This window comes from Rutilus rutilus (assembly GCF_951802725.1).
Source record: "Rutilus rutilus genome assembly, chromosome: 6".
In the NCBI taxonomy this organism is placed as follows: Eukaryota; Metazoa; Chordata; class Actinopteri; order Cypriniformes; family Leuciscidae; genus Rutilus; species Rutilus rutilus.
In genome coordinates, this window is record NC_140214.1 from 2,636,822 (window position 1) to 2,654,004 (window position 17,183).

The 17,183-nt window shown below is 38.4% G+C and overlaps 1 protein-coding gene across 5 annotated transcripts in view; it reads left to right on the top strand.

The window, feature by feature from the left end:
• Nucleotides 1-17,183, top strand: part of sbno2a (strawberry notch homolog 2a) — a 42,330-nt gene that overhangs the window by 18,091 nt on the left and 7,056 nt on the right. For all 5 annotated transcript variants that reach the window (XM_084412687.1, XM_084412688.1, XM_084412691.1 and 2 more), the window contains exons 11-25: nucleotides 136-279; nucleotides 1,000-1,117; nucleotides 2,303-2,408; nucleotides 2,514-2,667; nucleotides 3,940-4,116; nucleotides 6,646-6,743; nucleotides 9,000-9,082; nucleotides 9,195-9,377; nucleotides 10,152-10,273; nucleotides 11,325-11,456; nucleotides 11,590-11,725; nucleotides 13,842-13,954; nucleotides 14,573-14,644; nucleotides 15,071-15,176; nucleotides 16,572-16,643. In XM_084412687.1, the coding sequence (XP_084268813.1) occupies nucleotides 136-279; nucleotides 1,000-1,117; nucleotides 2,303-2,408; nucleotides 2,514-2,667; nucleotides 3,940-4,116; nucleotides 6,646-6,743; nucleotides 9,000-9,082; nucleotides 9,195-9,377; nucleotides 10,152-10,273; nucleotides 11,325-11,456; nucleotides 11,590-11,725; nucleotides 13,842-13,954; nucleotides 14,573-14,644; nucleotides 15,071-15,176; nucleotides 16,572-16,643 (1,816 nt within the window). The remainder of the gene's footprint in view (nucleotides 1-135; nucleotides 280-999; nucleotides 1,118-2,302; nucleotides 2,409-2,513; nucleotides 2,668-3,939; nucleotides 4,117-6,645; nucleotides 6,744-8,999; nucleotides 9,083-9,194; nucleotides 9,378-10,151; nucleotides 10,274-11,324; nucleotides 11,457-11,589; nucleotides 11,726-13,841; nucleotides 13,955-14,572; nucleotides 14,645-15,070; nucleotides 15,177-16,571; nucleotides 16,644-17,183) is intronic.

Here is a 17,183-nt window from a genome sequence, read left to right on the forward strand (position 1 = left end):
TGGGAATTTTAATATTTGTAACACAGAAATAATGATACTGTGTGGTTAAAAAGATTTGCAGATTGCACATTTGAATGTTCGCGGCGCTGCATGATTCCGGTGTGACCATTATTAATCTTTTCCTCTTCCTCTCAGATTAAATACGGAGATACGGCTACCTCAGAGGGCGTTCTTTTCGCCACATACTCAGCGCTGATCGGAGAGAGCCAGGCCGGCGGGCAGCACCGCACCAGACTCAAACAGATCCTGGACTGGTGCAAACCCAACTTTGATGGAGTCGTATCCTTCACGTCCAGCGTGTGCATTTATTTGAAATCTTAACTGGAGTTTTAGCACCATTTCAGCATGAATTGCCATTCAACAAGTAAGGGATATATCATGGCTAGCTGTGCATTATATGATTTTAATGCACGATGTGGAGGCAAAGAACCAGGCACAACGGATGCCATGGATTTTCCCGATTATAACATGGTTATTTGGCAGCAGTGACAACTTAAAGCTTTTATTTATGTTTGTAGTGCAATATTTAACCGGAAGAGTAAAAATGTATGGTTATTTCCATCAGTTACAGCTCGTTAGATCTAGAATTCTCCCCGCTTTGAATCAGACAGAGAGATAAAGTAGTGCATAAGATTACATTTTATTTGAATTTGAATGAATTAAAGCATATATTTGAATTAGCGATTCAGTAGCAAAGATATTTTATTAATAAAAGTCACTGGGCAGCGTTGATATGTTTTGTGCTCCTGAATGTTTCTGTGTGTGCACGATCTCTCTCTCTCTCTCTGTGTGTGTGTGTGTGTGCACTTTAATGAAAACAGCGCATTAATATAGAACAGTGATTAAACTGACTTGGAACTACCTGTGCATTCAACTTTGCATCTTATTGCACACCTTCCAGCCAATTAGAAACGAGTATTCAGACAGACCATGGTATAATATGTCTTAACAATAGTATTGTAGTTGTGCTGTTGACCCTTGACCTTTAACCTCTGTCAGATTGTGTTTGACGAGTGCCATAAGGCTAAAAATGCGACTTCCACCAAGATGGGTAAAGCCGTCCTGGATCTGCAGAGCAAACTCCCCCGGGCGAGAGTAGTGTACGCCAGTGCCACAGGTGGGTGCTCGCCACACCGTCTTTACACTCACTACATGTGTGTCAGGCATGTGTAATTGGCCTTCGCTACTCTGGTTTTAATTTTTTTTATAAGGTATTGATCATACCTTTATTTACATATGTATAGTTTTTTTTTAATCGTTATAAAGGAAGTCAATGGAAGCTTGTTTCTGCCACAGAATAGAACAATTTAAAAGATAATTGGGACTTTGTCTCGCAATTCACTTTTTTCCTCAGAATTGTGTGATATAAAGTCACAATTGCGTGTTACAAAGTCAGAATTGCGAGTTTATACCGTTCAGGAATGTGATGTCACATTGGAACAGGCCCCGCCCACAACAACTTCACCCTATTAGCATAGACTCCGCCCCTCAGATTCTTATTAAAGCTGCTAAAGTTGTTCAGTCGAGCAGTGAGTGATTTTCTGTTGTTGTTTGATTCATATTAACAGCATAGCAGTAGGTACTGTATATTTCACTTTAATCTAATATACACATTCAATTTATTTCCCTGCTGTTTGTTCACAGACATAACCGACTGTGTTTGTGAACTTTGTGTTTTTGACATAACTTTGTGTGTATTTGTCAGTTTAAGTGCAACAAGACGTGAAAGAGATTAGTTTAATACTCGCGGGGTGCGCTGTCTGACATCCAGCTTTCTGTGCGTGTGATTTGGATGTGTGCACTCAGAAAACCATATATCAAAATTGTACTGACTGATATGGCTTTAAAACGCAAGCAGATAATAAACTTTCATGATGAAGAAGAACTGCAATGTCACGTGACCGTTTTGGAGATAATCAAAACCAAACAGATGTTTTCTTAGTTTTTGGCAGAGTATTGGAGTCACATACTGCACAGGCTCCGCCCTCTTCTGCATACGGGGGCGGGAAGCAGCAGCTCATTTGCATTTAAAGATACATGCACGAAAACACCGAATGTTTTTCCTTCCTCTCAAAAATACTTCGTTTACAACGTGGTATAATCAGTGATCTGTGGGGTATTTTGAGCTGAAACTTCAGACACATCCTGGGGACATCTGAGATTTATATCACATTTTATAAAAAGAGGCATAATAGGTCCCCTTTAAAGGGGGTTTATTATGGTTTAATTGATTAAAATATCTTGGTCTTTGTGGATGTATGAGATCTAAGAGTTTCCTGCCTTTATCATTCTCGTTCTCTAGGTGCTTCAGAGCCAAAGAATATGATCTACATGAGCCGATTGGGGATCTGGGGGCAAGGAACACCGTTCAAGACCTTTGACGACTTCTTGCATGCTATTGAGAAGAGGTCAGAGTTCATCCTGAGCATCACAGTGACCATGGTTTAGATGTCTCAGATGATGACAAAATGCTCTTATAAACATTTGCTCAATTCTCACCTCCGTTCTTCCAGGGGTGTTGGTGCCATGGAGATTGTTGCAATGGATATGAAAGTGAGTGGCATGTATATTGCACGGCAACTGAGCTTTTCCGGCGTGTCCTTCCGTATCGAGGAGATTTCACTGGACGAAGAGTTTAAACTGGTCTACAACAAAGCAGCTAGACTGGTGAGAGAAACCAGTTCTTATTTTATCAGTTCTTTTGTCTTTGGGTCGTTATGTTTCTCACAGATTTCTGCTCGTTCTAAATCATATATAGATAAAGTAGCATAGAAAATCTTACATTTGTATGATTGCATTAGTGTGAGAGAGAGCGATTGTGTGTGTGAATAGTGAAGCTGTGTGTTTTTAGTTACTGTGGAATATATGCTAGAACTTCTCAGTTTCTAAGCTATTTTATTGCTAAATCACAGAACAGAGATTACAATACATTTCGGCGCCACTGAATGATTCTGTTAGCGCGTGATATGCGCTACTTCCTGTGTGTGTGTTCGTAATGCAGCAGCAGTTTAGAACGGCGATTAACTTACCTGTACAATAAGCTGTGTAAAATGTGCATTTACGTGATCAATTTAGAGCATCCAGGTGGTATAATCAAACATATCTTGTGGTGCACTCTCTGAGGATGCATTTATTTTGTCATTTTAACTGAAACTGAGCATTAAAGTGGACTTCTTATTTCTAAGAGGACAAATATTTCTTATCCTGTTGCGCCCTCTACAGGCCATGATCAGCGACTAGTCGACGTCAAGCTTAAAGGGCACATAACGCACACAGTTTCTGCCAATCTCATGTTAATCTTGAGCACCTATAGAGTAGTATTGCATCCTTCATATCTCCGAAGAGTCTTTAGTTTGATCAGATTTATAAAAGACAGATACGCAGTACCGCTTCTTTCCGAAAACAGCCAAGCTCCTGAAAGGCGTGCCGTGGGCGGAGCTAAAGAGTCGCGCAAAATACATCATCGCATTATCCATAGATGACGTTTGATTCACTATACGTTCGTGTTGTTTACATTATATGCACTTATGCGCCGATTGCCAACAAAACACAGACATTTGACGTTACTTACCGCCTGCAATTCCGACTCTTGACCCCGGGATCTTTTATCTCTGGAACCGCTCCATCTTTCAGTTTCAAACGATCTGCAAATCCTAATGCTGGGCTCTTTGGGAAGCTGAGCAAGGTTATCTTTCCCTCACAACCAAGAACACACTGATTTTGTGATCTATGATGGTCTATGTGGTCACCATGGTCTTGAAATAGCATTAGACATCCCGTTTAAAGCGTCCCGGCAGACCATTAAAGGCCGAACCATAACGATAAAGATGCAATTTCTAATGTATCCAGATTAATGTAGACGTAACCTAAGACTCTCTGCCATGATTTGTCCACTGATTTTGATTTACACAAACTTTGAATCCTCCTTTCTCTCTCTAGTGGGCTGAGGCTCTCGAGTTGTTCACCCGAGCTGCAGACACGCTGGGTCTGGCCTCCCGAAAGTCTCTCTGGGGTCAGTTCTGGGCGTCACACCAGAGGTTTTTCAAGTACCTCTGCATCGCCGCTAAAGTCCGTCGCCTGGTTGAGCTCGCTCAAACTGAGATGCTACACGGCAACGTGAGTCGGGTTTAATATTTGTGCTTTTGCTTGTTGTATAAACCCATAGAAAGGTTTTACTATTCAGGTACAAGGTCCTTTAAGTGCTTGAAGCACTTGAATTGGACCTTCTGAAATTGAAGTCCTGGAAAACCCTTGAAAACAGCCATATTTATGAAAAGGTACTTGAAAAGTGCTTGAATTATTGAAAGACTATATATGTGAAATTGGTGCTTAATTTTATTGATAAAACAATCTTTTCACGCAAAATGAACACCGCAGCCCATCTGATAATAGATATGGAGCCATTTCTCATGGCTATGAGCGTGATATTGCTATAAGTACATCAGGGCTATTCAATTAGCTTCATTCGAGGGCCGGATTATTAAATCGAAATGTTGAGGAGAGCCGGTGGGTTTAGCTTATTTATTGAAACGTTATTTATTACTTATTGAAACATAACAGTATCAATAAATAAGCTAAAGTAAATCTAAAAAAAGTATTGTATTTACTTGGAAATGTGGTACCCAACAGTATGCAGATTTATGAGTCTTTAATAAATAACTTATTTACAGCTATGTACAAAAATATGAATTATACAAGATCATAGCTATTGGTAAGAATTATTTTATTTATAATTATTATAGGCTTAAATGAAAATATTCTGACAGTGAGACTTTATAACCACAGGTAAAACCATGCATGGCTACTCACTCACTACCACTGTATAACAAAATGCCTAAACACACAGGTAAAAACTACACACAAAATGAATTGTATATTCCTCTACCCACCTAATTAATCTAAAAAAAGATAGTATTCAGTATAAATGTTCCACATTTCTGCCCAAACCATAGTAAATTACTACAGTACATTCATGGTAAGTGTTTGTAAAGCTGGTGATTAGGGGATTTAAAGTCTTCTAACTTCGTTCATGGCACAATGTTTCTGCTGTTTACCTCATCAGTCGTGTTGGGAATGTTGAGGCCGCTTCATATGATTTAAAGCTAGTTAAATAATCGACAGGTGTGTCGAATTGAACCACTTCTCGCTGGATGTCGCGATGCTGTTTAATAATAGTGTCCAGAACCGGGAGTAAACCCAACTCCTTTAAGCTTGCGGTCCGTTATCCACTGGGCGGTGCTGCGCAGTTCAAAGTAAACTGCGAGTTTAACTGGAACTAAACTGAAAACAGCGCTATTTGTTCTATATTTGACCGAGAAACAGCTTCAGATGATTCAGTGGCACTGGTGAGAGTTTTTCATTTCCTGAAAGAGCAACACGGGTGCGTTTGCGAAAACGTTTCTCTGGTTAGTCAGAGCGCTCATGGTATGCACAGTGCGTATAGACGTACAGCTGCACGCGCCACTACGGCCACTCGCATATCTAGCCAAATGTAGCCGCACCGCCGGGAAAAGAGGTGGAGGGAGGTTGGGGTGCCTTTGGGCCAGATGGAGATGATTGGCGGGCCACCAATTGAATAGCCCGGAAGTACATGATACAGCTTTCATTCTTCAGGTCAATCATATATTCTGAAAAAGGAAAGCGATATCTTGTCATAGTGTCCTTTTCAATGGTTAAAGTTACAACAGTCATTTCATTTGCTGCACTTTATTTGTATGATTTTGTTTTATTAGGTCATTTTTATTTATCTATTTACCTTTTTAGAATTTGAAAGATAATAAAGATATTGTTTGATAATGTCTCTGGTTGTAGTCCTTGAAAACCCCAAAAAGTAGTGCTTAAAGAATTTCATTTTAGAGTATCTGTACTGTTTTAATAAATGTAAAATGTTTTAAATATCCTTACCCAGTAATAGGGCTGCAAGACGAATCGAAATTAAACCAAAATTGTCAAGAGCGATTGTCAAATCGCAAAGTCTGTGATTTTAATTCAATAAATATATGTAACGCGTGTTTCAGAGTGAAGCGTGGCACTGTGTTTATTTAAACATGAGCAGCTCATTATTCAATTTTTTCAGTGTATCGGATCGTCTCGGATCCATACGAACTTCATCTCTGCGTTTGTGTCGCGTGTCGCATATAACATATGGCAACCATCTTCTCAAACTTGTAATAAGCTCTTTTAAACCGAACGTTATTAACAATAAAAAGGCTTTCCGACAAAAAAGCTTGATGGTTTAATGTTTAAAAAACTAAGAAATGAAGACATAAAGCCTTAAATATTAATATTGTAATTTACAGCTGTACTGTATTACAATAGTAAGATTTCTTATGTTATTATTAACATTTTATTGAGTAATAATAATGATCATAAATGGTGACGATAAAAATAACAATTGTTGTTGTTTTTATTAATATATACTAATATATAAATGTATAAGCACAACATTTTTAGCCAAATTGTGCATCCTGACAAACAAGCACAGCAAACCTGCAACCTTTTTTTAAATCAAGTTTTATCATGCAGCCTTACTTGGTATTCCCAGACATCTGGAGAGGTAAATTAATTTTTAAAAGTGTGGAAACCATGTTTTAAGTGTTTCACTAATTGTGTCCAATCGCCTCTCTCCCATGTCACTTCAAACAGTGCATCGTGATTGGCCTGCAGTCCACTGGAGAGGCCCGTACTCGAGAGGTCCTGGACGAGAACGATGGACACCTGGACAGATTCGTCTCCGCTGCTGAGTGAGTGCGCTGAAACTCTTTAAAGCAAGCCATTCTCCATCAGTGGCTTGTACAGCTTCTGTCTGTTTGAATGGGGAAAGATGGAAATTAGTGTTGCACGATTAATCGCATTGAAACCGCATGCGATTTGGCAAAGGCTGCGATTATTTGATGCTCAGCTTGTCAGTGCAGCGGCTGATCGGTACTAAATGCTCCATCTGAGCACCAGAGGGCGTCTCACACACACACACACACACACACACACACAATAGAGATGCGCGGATCAGCTCCAACAACACCCGAATCTGCAGCCAAAACCAAATCACCTGACCCGCACCCGATGGTCAAATTACAATTATTCGTGTTACACGTGATGTAAGACCTTCAACAGTGGACTCGGCGACGCTAGAGAGCTGATGCGCGCATCTCTAATGGTAAAATACACTGAGGAATGCTGCTTTTAAATGAACATACAGTGCTATGCATAAGTTTAGACACCCATACTAAAGTTGACTAAAAAGAGGAATAAAAAATCATATTTTGGAAATTGAACTTAATGCCTTAATTTAAAAAATTAGGAAAAATCCAACCTTTAAGGACACCAATTTTCTTTGTGAATGAATAATGTATCGTAAATAAATAAATGTTCTTCCGTAAAATACAGGGTGCATAAGTTTGGACACCCCTATGTTAAATATTTTTAATAAAATATTTTTATTTTTAAAGGCCAGTTACTTCATGGATCCAGGATACTATGCATCCTGATAAAGTTCCCTTGGCCTTTGGAATTAAAATAGCCCCACATCATCACATAGCCTTCACCATACCTAGAGATTGGCATTGGTTTTATTTCAGTTAGCCTAAAAGCTAGTTTGATTTGCATTGAGAGATGATCTTATGGAAAGTACCCCATGCCAATCTCTAGGTATGGTGAAGGCTATGTGATGATGTGGGGCTATTTTAATCCCAAAGGCCAAGGGAACTTTATCAGGATGCATAGTATCCTAAAAAAAAATAAAAAAAAATACTTAAAAATAAAAATCTGCCTGCCTCTATGGGAATTTAACATAGGGGTGTACTCACTTATGCACCCTGTATTTTAAGGAAGAACATTTATTTATTTACGATACATTATTCATTCACAAAGAAAATTGGTGTCCTTAAAGGTTGGATTTTCCCTAATTTTTTAAATTAAGGCATTAAGGTCAATTTCCAAAAGATGATTTTTTTATTCCTCTTTTTAGTCAACTTTAGCATGGGTGTATTCACTTATGCATAGCACTGTATATTTAAAACAAATTTTCATTTTCTTAATGTCATAAACACAGGATTTTCTCCCTTGAAACTTAAACTGGAATGCCACTGTTTCTGTCACTTCCTGAACAGGTGAACACACACACACACACACACTTCACAGCCGTTGCTCGCGTAGCATACCTTAATGAGAGTGCAAAGTAGTGCCTGTCTGGCTGGTGGAAAAAATACGTTTTAAACATGCTCATATTTTGAGAATGTAGTTAATATTTACCTTATTAATGATTTATCATTTCCACCTGCGACCCACCCGCATTTAATCAGAATGTTATTTTTATTACTTGATCCGCCCCATCCGCAGATTATCCGCAGCGCCCTCGGATATAACCGCAATCCGCGCATCACTAACACACACACACACACACCAAATATGCCCCGCTTCAGAAGTACAATTACACACATCATTCCAGGAAATCCCTATAGGGCATCACACTACCTGTAGCTGAACAAACAGAAGATTGAAACGCTTTGATTGAACATGACTAATAAACACACGACTGCCTTATTCTGTGTCAGAAGCACATCATCTCACAGAAGGATGAGCTCAGCTGTCGTTATGAAGTGAGTTTGGAGTAAAAGCATGTTATTAAATGTTGTCTTTTGTTGGACAAGAGGTTCATAAATGCTTCTCATGTTTGGGAAATATGTTGCTTTTTCAAATGCACGTTATAAGCGACTCAAACTCGCAGTGCTTTCAGATGGAGCAGCGTTTACAGAGCCGTACATCGATGACGAGCTGCGCATAACAAATAATCGCAGATCAAAATCGCGATAAGCCAAATCGGTTTAAGTGCGATTACATGTAAATTGCGATTTAATCATGCAGCACTAATGGAAATCTCCAACAAATCACCAATAGGCTGATCAGAATTCCAGAGAGCTGTTTAAAATGGACACATATCTGTGCATTATGCTCTGCGATTATAAGAACTGTATTGAGATGTGTGTGTTTCTGTCATGCAGGGGTGTTTTCCAGTCATTAGTGCAGAAACACTTCCCAACACAGAAACCCAAAAGAGAGAAAAGTGCCGCAAGCAAGAGGAAACGTAAGTCACATCTTATTTTCCTTCAGTCAAACGTTGATTTGTCTCCGGGCCTTTTGGTCTGTGGGTTTTTGTCAGGAATATTTTTCTCAAACCGTTTCTTTGTTTTCTGAAGGAAAGCCCAGAGGCCGGACTGCAAAATTTCCGAAGCACTGTGTGGAAGTGGGCGGGGTTATTAAAATCAGCGACGATTCAGACTCCGACTCAGATGAGCTCGACAGCGAATCGAACTCCTCCCCTGAATCACTACAGGACAATGATGATGTGATTTTCGTGAACCACATCAACGGGCCTGCTGGTAGGTTGACTTAAAGGAACACGCCGACTTTTTGGGACTTTATCTTATTTACCGTATCCCCCCAGAGTTAGATAAGTCCACACATACCCTTCTCATCTCGGTGTGTGCCGTAACTCTGTCTGACGCACCCACCGCTAGCCTAGCTTAGCACAAAGACTGGTGGTAAACGGCTCCCAATAAGTGACACAATAACGCCAACATGTTGTGATTTGTATAGTCACAGAGTGTGCTTCATATTAAGCTAGCGTGCACTATATTCAAAGGCATCTGAAGCCATTCCACAGCTTAATGTGAGGGACTTATGTTAAATATTGCTAAATAAGTTCACGGAAACTCGTCTTCCCACCGTTGTGGCTGTCAATCATTCTCCGTTCAGCATTCAAACCCAGAACATGGCATCGTTTTGATACCATCATAAAAGATTTTGTTTTGTATCTTTAGGTTCGGTGTTTATGCTAAGCAAACCAGGACTAAATGTATAATTTTCGGTACCTAAAACCCCACAAGAGCTGAACTACATGTGTGAAGTGTTTTTTTTTTTTTTTTTCTGGTCTCTGCGCTTGCACATTATAGCCACTGAGTGTGTTTTAGAAGAATTGACTCCTGCCGTTCTGTTCATTCAGGGATTGAAGGAGTGCAGATGCAGCTCACACTTATTAAATCAGGCCTAATTTCTGTCTAGACGGCTAAACCACACAGGAGTGCTTTAAGGTCTGTTCCAGACTCTATGTGCTGAATCATCCTGTGTGTGTGTGTGTGTGTGTGTGTTTTCAGCTAAACTAGAAGAACTTAAGCAGAGGCTGCTGGGTAAAATAGCAGAGCTGGGGAAAGAGCTGCCACTCAACACTCTTGACGAGCTGATTGACAGGTTTGGAGGACCAGAGAAGGTGTCAGAGGTGAGAATCACTATAATGCACTGTGTTGAGTCTGAAACAATTCTTACATTAATATTAGATTTAGATGGGCCACATTAATTAGTTTATTACTGACTAACATTTAGGCCACATTTACACTGGTTCAAGTGACCCAATTCAGATTTTTTTCCTCCCGTGTGGACACATGGATTCCGATGTGCTCAGATATTGGTTTCAGGCCTCATTCATATGTGTGAAATAAATGAATTATGAAATAAATCTGATGTTAATCGGATACGTGCATTTGCGTCTGCCATGTAAGCGGACAGATCGGATATCAGTTCCCCTGTCAGTTCGAGTCGTACATTGAAAAAGCGACAGTGGCGAATGACGTCGACTCAATAGCGCAATGGAGTACCTTGGTTTGTTTCATCAAGTGTATAGTGTAAATGCAGACATCGGATATGGATCACTTTTAATAGATGTAAGCTGGTCGTCAAAAAAAAAAAATCTGATATAGTCAACAAATCGTAATTTGGCATCAAGACCTGCAGTGTAAATGCGGCCTAATATGGGGCTTTTATCAGTCCACAAGAACACAAAGTCATGTTTACCAGACTTCATGACACAACAGCTTTCACTTTTTAGTGAAAGTTGAGTGAGAGTTTTAGTTTTGTTATTTGTAACTAAAATGATTTAAAATCACTTTTGTTCATTAATATAAAGCACAATTTTTTTTTTTTTTTTTATATATTTTAAAAAGTATAAATAAATGTCCTTACAACTAACTGATATAAAACAATGGAGGTACTAGAATTACTGAAAATAAAACTGAAATAAATATAAATTAATGTTAAATAAAAATATGCACATAACAGCATTACAAAAATTTTTATATTAAAATGAAAACTGAAGATATACAAAATAAAAGATATTTCAAAATATTAATAGATACTATAATAGTGCTCTTAGAGTTTTGTTTGAGACACTTGATACCTGTTCACATCTGTATATTAAACAAATATCACGATGTCATGCCATGACACACAAGTAAAATGCTAAATGTGTGTGTCTTGTGTCTGTGTGTGTGTAGATGACGGGCCGAAAGGGACGTGTGGTGAGGCGTCCTGACGGCAGCGTACGATATGAGACCCGAGCGGAACAGGGCCTGACCATCGACCATGTCAACGTCAGAGAGAAAGAGCGGTTCATGACAGGAGAAAAGGTGACGACCTCTGACCCCACAAACACACAACACGACCCAGATCTGACCCAGAGCGGGATTCAGGATATTTGTGGCCTATTATGAAGTGTTCATATATCTAATGCCAGTCCCTCTCTGTGTGTTTCTCTCTCAGCTGATAGCCATCATCTCTGAAGCGGCTAGTTCGGGTATTTCTCTACAGGCGGATAAACGTGTGCAGAACCGCAGGAGAAGAATTCACATGACCTTAGAGCTGCCGTGGAGCGCAGACCGCGCCATCCAGCAGTTCGGTGAGTGTCTGCGTTCGTCTGTGTGTGTTTGATGAGTCAGTCCTAGAGCTCCTGTACGATTTTAGGGGAAAATCGGGTCTATTGGAGATGATGTTAATTACCTCAAACTGGTTTTTAAGTGTTTAAAGGTGCTCTAAGCTATGTCACACGTTTTTTAGGTCAAAACTTTTTTTTGTCACATCCAGCAAATCCTCACTATCCGCTAGCTGCCTATCCGCTAGCTGCCTATCCGCTAGCTGCCTGTCCCCTGAATACACAAAAGAAACGCGGACTCTGTAGACATCCCAGGCTCCACAAACGCCAACAAAAACAAACTGGCCCAGCCTGGACCACGAAACATAACAAACAGTGTTCCAGCCAATAACAGACGAGAATGATGTGGGGGTGGGGGTTGGGGGGGTTAGTGCGCGTGCACATGAAGTGGGGGGTGGGGCGTAGAGGAGAGAGAAGCATGAAGAGGGAAGTTAGCTAGAGGAGAGATGTCCTAGACAACGACTAACGTTAAAGGAGCCGTATGTAAGATTGTGGCCAAAACTGGTACTGCAATCACTTTCAAATTACTGTAGAGCGGTGTATCCCCTCCCCCTCCCCCCTGACTCGAGGTTGCCAGATAGGCTGCAGGATCCAGCAGGAAAGTAGGCTGCTACGTAGCTGTGGTAACTAGAGCAGAGCTGGCAACCCGGATGCCAAAACACTACTGACTTCGTGATTGGTAGATAGGTGGAGGGTGGCGCTTCAGGCCGAAACACAACATGACAACATCAACATCAGTTGAGGGCTGCAACTTCACTTTTTAAATGACAGTATCCTGGCCGGTCTACTGTTGTTAGTGATATAAGTATTTGAAATGAACATGATTTCTTAATGTCTAGTGACATATCAGGGCCATTTTATGATTAATTGAAATACATTTCTTACATACAGCTCCTTTAAAATGGTATATTCTTGAGGGAGGGTCGAGCAAGCCGCCGTTTTGTTTGACAATACTTCAAACGTCAACAAGAAGTGACGTCACCCAGCATCGCTTAGAGCAGTGGTTCCCAAACCTGTCCTGAAGGCACCCCAACACTGCACGTTTTCTTTGTCTCCCTAATCAAACACACCTGATTCAACTCATCAGCTCATTATCACATGGGTTAATGAGCTGATGAGTTGAATCAGGTGTGTTTGATTAGGGAGACAAAGAAAATGTGCAGTGTTGGGGTGCCTTCAGGACAGGTTTGGGAACCACTGGCTTAGAGCACCTTTAAATAATCATGTTTCACCACTGTTTTCTAAATTAGTCAGTAGGCGTCAAAGTTCTCATAGGGCGAACACACGAGCCACTATCAGAGGTGACTGATAAGTCCCAAAGTACAAGACCTCTTTTGGTCAAGTCTGCTTTCTCTGCACAGGGGCCAAAACTCTGAAATGCTTAACCTACTCATTTAAAACTAGAGACCGATGGCAATGCTTTTAACGAAGGACTTAAACAGTAGCTCAAAACAAAACAACAGTGTTCGCTTGAATAACCTACTACTCAGATATTTTCTGATTATCATGCTTTTGCTTTATAACTTATGTATGTAAATAATTTTGAATATAGTTTTTTTTTTGGTGCATCTGTAATCAAATGGTATATTTTCTTTGTCCTTTTTTGTTAGTATTGTTATTATTACTTTAGTTATCTGTATTGTTATTGTATTTTCTTGCTAAAAGCCTCCCATGGACAGGTGTTGAACATTAGCAAGTGTGCTAAAACACCCAAGCAAATGCATACGGTTCGTCCAGTGTAATTGTAAGGTCCATGTCAAATAAAATCAATCAAATAAAATCAGTCCGATAGATTTCTTAGGCGTGCCGTAAGAACACCAGTGTAATCGCCATGAGTAAAACTGGCAGCTGTGAGAAACATGATACACCGGTGTTTTGCCAGATGGGAAGTTTATATCTCTTTTAGTTCCTTTTATAACTGTTTTAATTTTCCTTGCTTTTATTTTGTGATTATTTTAATTCCTTTCTGTGTAAAGCACTTTGAATTACCGTAGCGTGTGAAATGTGCCATATAAATAAACTTGCCTTGCCTTGCCTTTGAGAGACATTGTGGGGGGTTGCTAATATTGTGTCTGTGCATCAGGGCGAACACATCGCTCCAATCAGGTGACGGCTCCAGAGTACATCTTCCTCATCTCTGAGCTGGCTGGAGAGAGACGCTTCGCCTCGATCGTTGCCAAGAGATTGGAGAGCCTGGTAAAGTCTGTTTTTTTAGATGTTATACACACTTAATGTGCTCTAAAAAATCCATTTTATTTCTTCCCAAATTCAGTGTTTTCAGTTGCACTTTATTTGCTTAATATCCTAATGATTTTTGGCACGAAAGAAAAATCGATAATTTTTTTTAATTGAAAAATGGATGAATAATTCTTAAAAAAATATATATTAATAAGCTGTATTGCAATATCAGTCTTTTTGCAGTTTAATATTCACAGACACTATTCCATATCGCAGTTTAAGTGTACAGCCCTAACTTTGATTTATTCATCCAATCTTTTCCAAATTCCACGTTATACAGTAAATTCCATTTTCTGTTATTCTAATATTCTAATAAGGTTTGAAAAATCTCAGCCAATCAGAACTTGATGTTTAATATACAGATTTGTGGCACTTGAATTTGGACCAATAAGATTTCACTTTGGGCGAAACTACCCAAAATATGGAAAACATGCATCACTTAGGATGTGAAATATATTTAAACTTCATAACGCGATATTTATTAGAAGCCATTCTTCAGTCATGTGAGAAACTGCTTAAAAAGCTGTCATGTTTATGGAAATGCAGCCACGGTAAACTGTGTGTTGTGTTCTGTAGGGGGCGCTGACACACGGGGACCGGCGAGCCACTGAATCCAGAGACCTGAGCCAGTACAACTTCGAGAACAAAGTAAGATTGCTTTCACTAGTGTCATTTTAGTAATATTTATATACTATTATAGTGTTTATTAATATATTTTGAAGTAGTTTTATTTGTTTCTGTAATTTTCTTATGAATTTTGTCTTTTTTATTAGTTTTGTTTTCATTATTTCTATATATTTTTATTGAATTTTTATTTCTGTTTTAGTAATGTTACCATTTTAAACCTATTTCAATTAATTGTCAAAGCAACATTTCTGATTTTCGTTTAAATGTAAGTTTAAGTTTTTCCATCGAATATTCATGTTTTCAGCTTTATTTCGATTACGGAAAACATTTTTTAAAGTTTTAGTGTTGGCTCTCGTTAACAATGAAACCAAACTCTAGTTTGAACCAGAATTGACCACCTCATTTAATGAAGCTGTTTATTGATGGCCTGTCTTCTGTCTGTCTTAGTACGGCACCAAAGCGCTGGATAAGATCACTAAAGCCATCCTCGGGCACATCGACAACAAAGTCCCTCCACCAAAGGGCTACCCAGGAGGTGACATGTTCTTCAGAGGTAATGATGTGCTTCACTGATGCATGAGACTACATCTCAGTTCACATACCTGTGGTCTTCACACTAAAACTATGTACTTCACAAACATACACTACCATTAGAAAAAAATCATTTAAAAAAAAAAAGAAATTAATGCTTTTATTCAGCAAAGATGCATGAAATTGATCAAAAGTGACATTTACAGGGTCTTAATTCACCCTTACACAAATTAAGGCCTTAAAAAGTTCTTAAATCAAAACTTAAATTCATAAAGTAATGGCATTAAATGTTGCATGCATTGCAGAAATTACGGTAATTACGACATGGCTTAAGCGCAACATATCTTCCTCATTATTTTTTTGTCCTGTTTTCCATTATAAATATCTAAACTTCTTTAATCTAGATATATTTACTTGAGATGCAAATGTAAAATGAAGTCTTGTAACAAAATTAAGTGACTTGATGCTTAAAACTAGAACAAATGTCAATGAGTTATGAAAACTGCCCACTGGCAGATATTGTTATTGTTTTAACCGTAAACTCAATTCATTTTGATCAGTTTCATTGAAAACAAGACTTTATATTTTATGTAATTTTGTATCTCCAGTAAATGCATCTTGATTTAAGAATATTTAGACATTTGCACTGGAAAACCAGACAAAAAACACTTCTGATCAGAAGGTACAAAATAAGATATTTCCATATTCTTGTCTTATTTCCAAACTCTGAAGTGTTGCCGATACAACTCGTGTTTCTCCCCAAACATTCACATCTAGAGAACATATGGAAGTACTGTGTTCCCTTCAATTTTCCATACTTTGAATTAAAAAGGTCTTTTAAAGAGTCTTAAATTTACCTTCATAAAACCTGCAGAAACCCTGCGTTAAAGACATTTATAATGTTACACAATGTTTCTATTTTAAATAAATGCGGTTCTGAAAAATCCAGACTTTTTTTTTTATCACAGTTTCCATAAAAATATGAAGCAGCACAACTGTTGTCAACATTGATAATAATCAGAAGTGTTTCTTGAGCAGCAAATCAACATATTAGAATGATTTAATGAAAACGTCTTTCAAAAACATTTAAAAATATATTATCGACCCCAAACTTTTAAACAGTTGTGTACTTTGGTTAAATTGTATACAATATAATTATATTATTAATATAATATTTAGTTTGACCAAAACTTTATTTCTACCAAAATACCATAGTTTCTGCAGTTACTGTTACTATAGTTACTATAGTAAATCCATGAATCCTGCAAAGTGTGATGTCGGACACACTAATCCTACTCTTGCTTTACTATGTCGGCTTGTGTGTGAATCGGGACGCAGCGACAGACAAGTGTTGCAACAGAACATGACACTGTAATGTTTGTGTGCACTGATTTTAATATTCATTTGTGTGTATCAGATATGAAGAAAGGCATGATTGACGTGGGAATCTTCTGTAGGGAGCCGCGTCTGGGTCTGAATACTGAGAAAGGTAAATGTAACACCACAATATTGTGACTATAATGGCTGATTTACTGCTAATCTTTGTGTTTTATATGATCAATACTGAAATTGCTTCTGCATACTTATTAGTGATGAAAATATACATCTATGCTGGATAATACTTTGTTTTACAGTGTCTTTTTCACACATTACTTGTACTTACTATAGTAATAACAGTTAATTATGCATAATTACATGCAATTAACCCTAATTCTAAGCCTATAGTAAGTACATTTTGTTAATTGATAGGGATGCACCGATACCACTTTTTATATCGATACCGATATTCCTATTAATTGATATTACTTAGTACTTAAATGTATAATTACACTGTATTTAAGGCACCTTTAAAATAAAGTGTGACCGTGTGCCGATATTTGGCTATTTTGATTCAAAATATACTGAGAACAATGTTTATGGGTAATGTACATTTGTTCAGGATGTGATGTAATATTGTGGTGATGTGTAACTGAGGTTAATCCTGTCTGTGGAGTTTTTGCTTATATTTAAGTAAATTACATGCAAGAAA